The sequence below is a fragment of the Sphaerodactylus townsendi genome, linkage group LG09 (genome assembly GCF_021028975.2).
Source record: "Sphaerodactylus townsendi isolate TG3544 linkage group LG09, MPM_Stown_v2.3, whole genome shotgun sequence".
NCBI lineage: Eukaryota > Metazoa > Chordata > Lepidosauria > Squamata > Sphaerodactylidae > Sphaerodactylus > Sphaerodactylus townsendi.
This window is the reverse complement of record NC_059433.1, coordinates 46,384,582-46,395,128: the sequence shown is the minus strand read 5'-3', so window position 1 is coordinate 46,395,128 and position 10,547 is coordinate 46,384,582. Positions and strand designations below refer to the sequence as shown.

Here is a 10,547-nt window from a genome sequence, read left to right as displayed (position 1 = left end):
CTGCCCTGCTCAGTGCAATGGAGCAAGACAAAAGAGCTTTTACCACAAACCTTTAAAACTTTAAAAAATGAAGAAATCAACAACTTTGCCTAAGAAAAACCAGGCCTCAGTCTTCTTACATCGCCTTCAATAGAACCCCCTTTTGAACATAATAGGCTTCGACAAGCATGGAAGGACTCCCATCAGGAAGCCATTCAGATGAGCAGAACATTAATCAGAAAAAGGTGCTCAAGTGCACAAAGTACATGCCACTTCCTGTGAGGGCACTACAGACAGGAGCAGTTTGGCCAAGCAAAGCTGGCACATGGGCATAGACGGCTGCCACAGTGGAGTCTGTAGAGTGCTATCTGTGAATATGTGTGTGGACTATTATTAAGTGCCAAACTAGAGGAGGAGTTGGCATATCCGTTAATGGATCCCCTGAGAATATTTACTTAAGTGCTCCAACATTGATCTAGCCCATGTTTGCTGGACTAATCCTTCCACGAATAACATTTTCTCAGCTGCAAATGATGCCGGTCTATTTCATTGGAGAAACACATTGGTTTCCTGTATAGTTCTCCTACTCAGGGGTCTGCAACCTGAGGCTCTCCAGATGTTCATGGATTACAAATCCCATCAGCCCCTGCCAGCATGACCCCTGCACTAGGTTAAACAGTAGTTTCACGAGACTGTTAGAGGTCAGGAGGAAAATGGCAGAGGGAGGAAAGGGTTAAACCTCCTTCTGCCCACACTGTAGTCCTGATCTGGATTTCTGGTTGAGTTTACCATTTACTAGTTAAAGACACCAGGGAGATCCATTTTGTAGTCTCTTAGTGTCTTGCCTAGTTTAACTTTCAGATTTTGAGGCACCTGCTTGTATAAATCATAAGGATCTGTGTGCTTCCTTGGCTATTATTTTAAGACTACAGAATCCTAGATGCAAGATTTTTATAACAAAGTTTGTGGGAGACTGTGCTATCTGTAATCAAGGCAGTCCATTGTGGAGTTGCTTCTAAAAACACCAGTGATTAATGTGGATTTGGGCCCCAGATCTACATATCTAGTGCATTTTTATCCCCCTCTCACCTGTTTTCTCAAGGAGCGCAAAACATGGTATCTGGCTGTCCCCACTTTTCCTCACAACCCGCCTAAGAGGTAGGTGAAGCAGAGAGCCCAAGGTCACCCAATCAGGTTCATGGAACACGGAGAATTCGAACCCTGGCCTTCCAAACCTATGAACTGCTGCTGCAGCTGTAGCCCAGTGAAATTTTATTCTGTGTTCTAAGAGCCCACGGGGTCTGCAACAAACATCAATGCAGATCAACTCCGTGCGAGAAAAAAAAAAATCAAGAGGCTTTGTGGAAACTGTTGTTTTTTTTTCATTTTCGCTTCCAGATTACCACGTCCATTTATTTTCCGCTTCTGGATAGCAGCAGGCCTGCCAAGTGGCCCGAAAACTGGCCCAACCCGCCAGTTCTGATTTAGAGACCAGCGAGAGAAACAACAACACGGCAATGACCAGCTCATGTGGACCCTGCAAGATGCATAGGCTGAAGTAGCTGGACAATCCTATCAGCCAGACAGGCTTGCTCTAACGCCTTCGTGCCATGCATGCCAAATGAGCCCGCCTCGCCCCCAGCCCCTTCGCTGAAACCAGCCTGGAAGACCCAGGCCCTCCGGCTGAGGAACCCCGCACGCCCCCTACTGCAGAGCCGCCCTGGCGAGTGGCGACGCGTCCGGCAAGCTGCCTCAGCAGAGTGGGTCGCCGTGCCGCTGCAGCTTGCTTGCTTGCGGAGGAATTGGCACGCGAGCGAAGCATGCTCGTCTGGAAGCGGAGCAGGCCTCGTGCGGCCCGGCTGGCAGCCGCTGCCGTCCCCCAGACGCCGGCTCGGGCGCGGTGCTGCCTGCAGCCAGACGCGGCTCTGCAAAGCCAGCCAAGGCTCAGCCCCCCGCCAACGCCGGCCAAGGCCCGACCAGCGATGTGGCTCCCCTGCGCGTCCCCGGCATGAAGGCCTCGGAGGATGGACGCGATGTCGTTCAAGGTGAGCCCTCTTCTGTCCGCTCCGGGTTTGGGGGTCCCGCGGGCCTGACCCTCCTGCAAGCGCTGCAGAGGCTGTCGCGGGCCTCAGCTTGGCTGCCTCTGCTGTGGAGACATTCCCTCCGCCTTTACGCCCAGTGCAGCTGGCGGGGACCGGGCGGACGGAGCCGGAGAGCGATGACCAAACGGGAACTGGGAAGTCTCAAGTTTGAGCCTAGTTTAGACAACCGCTCTAACCCTCTCTCATTGCGAGCTAGTTATGGTTTCGGAAAGGCGAAGGGGGAGCTCTCTGTACATGTTCAGAAACGTTGGATTCATTTACCGCTTCACATAGTGCAGAGGGGCGTCCTTGCAGAAGAAACTGATGCTGTGGAGAAGCGACTGAGGGTGGGGAGGCGTCCTGGAAACATAAAGTGCCGGTGTGGTTGCCTAAGGAGTGTGTGATAAAGGGTCTGCTAGCAAATGCTATGGTCCTTTTAGTATCTATCTATCTATCTATCTATCTATCTATCTATCTATCTATCTATCTATCTATCTATCTATCTATCTATCTATCTATCTATCTATCTATCTATCTACCCACCCATCTTGATATAAATATTATGATGTAATTTTAACCAAAACATCTTTGCAAAAGTCCCTTTCCAGATTACAAGGGTTTTTTCCCTACAGGCTCACTGGTAACTTCATTCTTCATTTGACTTGAAATGGTGTCCATTGCACATTAAACACAATCCTGAAAACACTTTGCAGGAAATAAAGCCCTGTTGAACAGGTTTGAACAGGACTTTGAGCAGACCTGCTTAGGATTGTTCTTGGTATTCACATTAAAAAACTAAAATAATAATTATTTACAATGTTTTGAAAAGCAGTTGCACACAATATGTACACAATTATTAGTTAGCCTTTCAGCATGGGGAGATGTCACTTGTGCATTAAAAAGTTTGCATCAGACTGCATCACCTGTAATGCCTTCAGCTTTGGCCTCCTTGAAGTTGTTTACTGTATCCAATATGCAGTGAACTGGAGGGATTTTAAAAATTAAATTCCTTCTAGGAAAGGAAAGGCGAAAATCCAGTTGCTTTTAGAAGATGATGATGGGTAATTGTTGCTGGAGTATTTCAGCCATTTGCAGTTAACTCATGATGAGACATTGAAGACCTGATCCTGGTCTGAGTAGACAGTGCTGTGATGGACCAATGGCCTCATTCAGTATGAAGGCAGCTTCATGTGTTCAACTGTCCTGGAATTCATTCAGTGTTTCTAAAACATTCAGAACTATGTATTTCTAATTTCACTTTTAACAGATTGAATATATTATTTTGTGGTTAGCAAACTTTTTTTGGTGGGGATTAATTAAAATGGGCTTATTGGAAGGAATGTTTTAAATAGTCCTATATGCCTGAATTAATTGATTGCATAAAGAGAGAGGATTACAATTTATCAAAAAAAGAGAGAGATGATAGATGACAGCACTGAAACAATCAGAGGGCTACTTTCCCAGTGATCACTACATTTTGTTGATATAGTATTTTTTTATTGTTTATTTTTAAGTGACATCGATTTTTTATTCAAAGTACAATAATATTGCATTTTGGTCTTCATCCTGCATTATATAATGCTGTTTCTTGTTCTTTTTTAATGAATTTTTAATGAATGCATTGTAAGTTTTGATGACTTGGTAATAATGAATGGGCCTGCCCCTGTTGTTTTGTTTACTATACTTGACCAATGTGCCTGGAATTTCTGTCTAACCTCAAGAATGTAACAGCCTGAAATAATTAACATACTGCATTTATACAGTCAATCAGCAAGAGAGAAAGTGTCAGGGGGATAGTATCTATGTGATGGAGAGGCATTCCTGAATCAATGTAACTGTTTAAAACTACAAACCAATGCTGCTAAAAGATATATGTAACCATTGCCATTTGGGGCATTCTTTCCTTGATCCTTACTTTATGGCTTCACACAGGTTGTAGATAACTAGGCTCCCCCTGACCCTCTGGTCCCATGAGAGAAAGAATTGTATCCGTTATCTCATGGGGCAGGAAACCAGGTGGCTCTCTCTTACTATGGCCCCTTCTGCATGCGCCAATAAACCCAGGCTTGGGACGGGAAGAAAACTGTTCCGAAGTGGGTGTGTGGACAACTTCACACAGCTCCCACCCTTAAAGTGAGGCTGCCCCATGCCGTCTCCCTCGAAACTCAGTTATTCGAGAATCACGCTATCCACGATTCTTTGGTTTTAATGCGGGCTGCAGCTGACCTGCAAGCGAATGGCTGCCCCTGGAAGTGCTTTATTTGCCTGCACTTCCCATTTTTTAAAGGTCCCCACCTTTAAAAGCAGTCCTTTTTTCAGAATCTGATGTGAGATTAGTGACTGTTCTGCTCATTTTTAGGAGTTTGCTTCCTTTCAATAGCTTATGCTTCATATTTGTACATAAACGTATTTGAGAAAGATTATGGATGGATCTAAAGAAATGCTCACAGCATGGGTGAGCATTCCTTCTTTGTGCTGCAGTCTTCCTGTCCCCCAAAAATGGCACTACTGAGAGTCCCTTGACCATCAGGAGTAGTGTGGGATGCATAATGAGCCATCTCCACTCATGGGACAGGATGAGTGAATTAAACTGGAGTTCTGTGGGGAAAAGAATAATGTAATTGAGCTATAGTGAAGGAAATGGGAGCACTAAAGTGAGTAGAAATCAGTTTCTTAGCACCAAATAGAACATCTCTTTTTAAAAATAATCTAAAATAACCATAAAGCAGCCTGGAAATCTCTCAAGCACAACTGAAACCTAGAGTCATATTGAAAGGCAGTGAGAGCTGACCCGGAAGTCCATCTGCAGAGTACCTAGTTGAAGGGAGGAGGAATTAAGGAGGTCTGTGAGGTAGATAAGCAGCTGACACTCTTGGACTGTAGAGCATTGTAGTCAGTAGCTGAGAATCAACAGGCTTTGTCCTGTAGCCTGCCAGTGGGGATGATGAAAATGGGAAGATCTGTCTCTCGGACTGGAAAACTGCAAGGAGGAGAGAGGGCAGCAAGAAACTGGAGTTGTCCTGGAAGAAACCAGCTGCAACCTGGAGTTGTGGGTAAGGAGAAAAACCTCACAGACCCATGAGGTGGGCTTTTTGTGTCAATTGGAGTAATCCTGAAGCCCATCGGTTATGGAAACAAAATGAACTGAGTGACTATTCATGAGATGTTCCTCAGTATAAAAAATGGAGGTGATGGAGAGAAAGAGAAATTACTGAGTTAGCCAGCCTGAATGGATCAATCCTGCTGACTTACAGTATGTTCCCTCTAAATAAAGATTTAGTGAAACCATTAGATCAGCACTTTAGGCAAGGACATGTCAGAGGGCAGCAAAAGTGGCAAGAAGAAGGAAAGCCCTTAGAAAACTAACAGAAAATTTGAAGTCTGCAAGCTGGGCTTCTTCAGATTCCTATAGAACAAAGAAGATTCTCTGGGCGTTTTTTCCCAGCCAAATTGTACCACTATTAGCATGGGGAATATCCCAGTGCAGCCTGAAATTCTTCACAGTCCTTGAAGCTGCACTTGGTCTGCCCCAGAGTTGCATCACCATTTTTCCTTTTCCCCGTGGCTTTTAAAAACCGCCAAATTGGAGGTTCTTTTGAAATCCCCCAGTGTGACTCCACTTGCCTCTCTGTGCTTCCGCTGCCATGAAAATACCACGGCAGCAGAACTGGGGCATTTCTCCCACCTTGCCACTCTGGCCCGCTCCACCAATCAACAGGTGCACCCCACTTTTCTAACTTAAATCCTTGTGTGTGAGAGAGAATCAGCACCCTGCCGTTCCTGGCACCTGCACACCCCGCTTTTCTGTCTAAGATCCATAGTTTATCCCTCTGTGTGTCCCCCCACTCCCCGCACACACACTGCAATGAAAGCCACGTCTCTTATCAACAGGGTGTCATGAGCCAGCCCCATGGTACTTACCAAGACTCAGAGAGTCTGAGGTAGAACCTGAGAACACAGTGTAGCCAGAGTTTACTGCTCCTGGGGAAGACCAGAAAGCAGAGTCAACGCCCAGTCCTTCCCTGCCTGATGACATACAGAATCAGAAACAGGGAAAAAAGCCCCATAAGATCTGGGATCTACCATGAGGCAATTTGGTCATGAAAAAATTGCATCTGTGTCGTGGGACAATTTGAGAGAGACCTTGTTATATTTTCACTTATTTATATCTCACCTTTCTCTTCAAATGGAACCCAAAGTAGCTTACATCATTCTCTGCTCCATTTTATCCTCACAACAACCCTACGTGGTAGGTTAGGCTGAGAGTATGTGACTGGCCCAAGGTCACCCAGCAAGCTTCCATGGCACAAGTGGGGATTTGAACCTGGGTTTCTCAACTTGCACTTTAACTACCGCACCATTCACTAGCAGCAAGAATTTCCACTGAAACCCATTCTGCCCAATGCAAAGAGAATGACAAGGGATGAGCACGAGCATCCTTATATCTAATAGGCTACAGTGATCCCCATGTGGATTAAAAAGTCTTCCAAATGGGGCGAGCCATGGCTGTGGTTTAGGATTTTGTAAACCTGGGAAAACCCTCAGGTTTACAGAAAAATTCAAATTGTGTTGAGAGCATTGTAGGGTAAAAAACCCAAAAAACCTCCTGGAAATGATAGCAGTTCTTGGACAGATGTAGTACAAAAACAATCCCCCAAGCAACAGAGGCTGACTTTGGAAAGTATATTGGGCAATCCTATAAGAGCAGCAGGAGAGGGTTTAAGTAAGAGATGTGAGTAGAGAAAGTTGGGCAGGGGTCAGTTAGGGAGGAACTGGATTTCCTCTTCCCCATCATCATCTTATTCTTCTAATTCAGATTTAGGGTATTGTAGTCTAACCAGGTTTCTGATCTAATTAGAACTAGAAATAAAATTTATGAAAACCGGCAGTGATGAAAGGTTACGTTGATTAGTAGGATACCATAAGCTTCCAGCGCTCTCTCATCTAAAGGAAGCTAAGACTTATAACATGATTATTAACACTTTTACTGCTCAGCACTCAAGGAGTGCCTATCAACACTTCTCAAAATATGGTGAGCTCAGTCATCGCTTAATCATCATCATTTATTAATCCAAATATATTGCAGAAGCGAGAAAATGATTGATTGAGGCAACACACGGATTTGTACAACAGCGTCCTGGATTTCAAAGTAAATAAGTTTCACGCTGAAAAGAAATCCTGCATTTCTGACTGCATTATTTACCCTAACCGCTTCCTTATGGAAATGCAGGCTCACAGAGACCTCGTGGTTGGGCTGGGGGAGAACAATAAAGTTGTTTCTTTTGAATGGGATAGGAGGACCCCTGTCCTGCGCCTTCTTCATTGGTCTTTATTTAGGTTGCTGCCCATGTTTTGCTGTACGCTCAATGTGAAGGAAGTCACAAATACCTAACAGCCCTATATTTTGGAGGGTGATTTGTCATTGTTTCCCCCAGTCCTCTACACTTTGCCTTCAGCAAGCTGGGCACTCACTTTACCAACCTCAGAAGATTGGAAGGTGGCCAGCCCCATCCAAGCAGTGAGGCAGGCAGCGACAGCACCACAACTGCTCTGCCCCACTGCTCCCAGAGAGGCTTTCTGGCAGTCTGGGGAGGCTTGCAATACAAAAAAGTCTCCCTGCCACTGAGAAGGCTCTATAGGGCAGAATGGACTTTTATGCAAAAGGATTGCATAAATCCGAATTACTGGCTGATGGCATAAACTGACTAATGTTGACTCCTCCCCCAGCCACATCCCTGGATCACCCCTGCTGCAGTGGCGGCAGGGCTGCTGGACATGGAGGTGGTTTTGCCCCTCCAGCAGGGTAAGTGCCCCAGAGAGGGCGAATCTGCTGCTGCTGCTGCTGCTTCACCACTCCCACGAGCAGATTCAGTCTTCCTCCCCTTTGGATTGGCTCTGAGTCAATGTTGAGCTGGCTATCTGAAACTGACTTCCAATGGGACCGAACTCAGATTGTGAGCAGAGCCTTAACTGCAGTATTCCAGTTTACCATTTGCGCCACAAAAACAGAATCCCCACTCACTATTAATGATTATTTGTAAATGACGTGCGTAAGTGATTGGAGTAAGGAAAGCCAGCAATACAATTTTGTTTGATACACTTAGAAGATCTCTGTAGGGTTCAAGTTCTGTTCAGTAACTAGTTTGGTGCTTAGTTGCTTTCCAGTCAGTATTACAGGGTTAATGATCACCTTAGATTTTTACAGCTTTTTAAAATATGAGGATTTCCTGATTGAACAATACAAGGGGAGGAAGGAATAGAAACTTATGTGGTTTCCTTGACTGATAAGTGAATGCACAAGTCCCACATCCCAAAAGATTATAAGGCTTCTCAGCTCTTATTTATATGAAAACTAGTGTTCTTCTCTATCCTTTATTAGTCCCTTTTACATATCTTTAACAGTAGCATGTCTTTGCAGCCCATGAAACTGTTTCTGGCAAGGATGTACAACACTGGGTTAAAGAATTGTTGAGCAGAGCCAATGATGAAGTTGTCATTCCTAATGAAGATGAAAGTATAGATTGTGTTTCAATAGTCTGATCCCACAGACCTCTGATCTGTTAATGTATTGTGGGACCGAGAACAAAAACCACAGCAGGTCGCAGGTTGTCAAGACACTACACTTGTATCAGCAAAGGCAGACAAGAAAGGGATGGCTGTACTTCTCTTCATCAAAACAATCCACTCTGCACCCAAAGCTAACTCTCATTGCAAAAAAAAATTCTTAGAATGTTCAAAATTCATACATATACAATAGTACAAATTCTCTAACAAACTTTGACAAACAAAAATCAGCTATCCAGCTTTGTATTTAAACTCAAAAGAATCACGCTGCTTACAGACCACAATTGTGACTATGTCACTTTAAATGTTATAAAACATAGTCTTGCTTACATCTTTAATGATTTTAAACGGGCTAACAAAACTCCAGTAAGTTTGGCCTCGGAAATCCTTCAGCTTGGCCTGATTAACTAAATGTCAAAGAATAGCATTAGAATAGAGACTCTACTCAGTACATCAATAATATACACTTAAAGTTGGGTCACTACTCACTTGCAAAACAGCTTATAAGTCTCTCAAAAAGTTCTTTATTAACAATATTTAGCTCCTGTCCTGCAAGTAAACATACAGATTAGTGTCAAAGTTGCTTCAATAACACAATTTTTAGTTCCGGCTCTTCTATAAATAAACATACCAACTGGTATCACTGCTACTTGGTTTTGGGTATAGAGTGGATTGTTTTGCTTAACTTAGGTGCCTCCACCCCAAATTCACTATAGTAAGGTGTATTTCTGTGCATGACTTTAAAAAATAAAGTAGAAGGATATATACTATTAAGAATAAAACAGCTTGCCAGAAAAAAGATTTTTATTTATATTTTTTAATTTATGCTTGTTCATGTATAAAAATCTGAAACTTGTGGATTTTTATTGTGTTTTTATTTTGTTTTAACAGAAGGAGACACCACTTGCAAATGCAGCATTTTGGGCTGCAAGGAAGGGAAACCTGGCTCTTCTTCAGCTACTGCTGAACAGCGGACGTGTGGATGTAGACTGCAAAGACAGTGTAAGAACACCGGATGAATGACAAGAGTCTGATTTTACACCTGTGGGTCAAAGTTGACAAACTGTTGGATAATTTGTAACTGAAATTCTGAGGGTTTATTTACATAGTTAAAGGAAGCTGTGTAGATCAGCTTGGATCTCAGCCATAGCACTGGACAAGGAGTAATTTTTAACGTCCCTGAGGCTTTTCCTAATTGCATATGGTACCTATATGATGCCTGCAAATAAGGTCCAAGAAGGGCAGAGTTGTATCTGAGAAAGAGCACAGACTGCGACCATAATTCATCCATTTCCTCAGCTACTTTTCCTTTAAAATACTTGCATGGTGGGATCCTGTTATGACAGTGCCATTCTAAGCAGAGTCACACACCCTTCTGAAGTGAATGGGCTTAGAAAAGTGTAACTGTTCAGAAGTGCCCTGTATACCATGTAGTGGTATAGTGGTTAAGAGCAGGTGGATTCTAATCTGGAGAACCAGGTTTGATTCCCCACTCCTCCTCCTGAGGAGCAGACTCTTATCTGGGGAACCAGATGTGTTTCTACACTTCTATTTTCCTGCTGGGTGACCTTGCATTAGTCACAGTTATTTGGAGCTCTCTCAGTCCCACCTATCTCAGAAGGTGTCTGTTGTGGACAGAGGAAGGGAAAGGAGTTTGTAAGCCACCTTGAGTCTCCTTACAGGAGAGAAAGGTGGAGTATAAATCCAAACTCTTCTTCTTATCTTCTTAGTTGATGATGAAAGAACCATTTCATCACTTTGTCCTATGCTTAAAAGTTAGATTTCAAACATTTGTTACATTGGGTGCAGGTTCTACTCCCAAACCTCTATGAATTTCAAAGAGAACCAGAGTTGGCAGCCGTAGTAGGATCAGACTGGATATGTCTACGTTCTTTTGTAGACATATAAACTCTCCCTTCTCCA

The 10,547-nt window shown here is 43.8% G+C and overlaps 1 protein-coding gene across 1 annotated transcript in view; it reads left to right on the top strand.

Moving 5' to 3' along the window:
• The first annotated feature begins 1,752 nt into the window (after window positions 1-1,752).
• The window catches only part of ANKRD29 (ankyrin repeat domain 29), a 32,367-nt gene continuing 23,572 nt past the window's right edge, over window positions 1,753-10,547 (top strand). Inside the window, exons 1-2 of the mRNA XM_048508018.1 lie at window positions 1,753-2,024; window positions 9,516-9,626. Coding sequence (XP_048363975.1) covers window positions 2,004-2,024; window positions 9,516-9,626 — 132 coding nt within the window. The 5' untranslated portion in view covers window positions 1,753-2,003. The remainder of the gene's footprint in view (window positions 2,025-9,515; window positions 9,627-10,547) is intronic.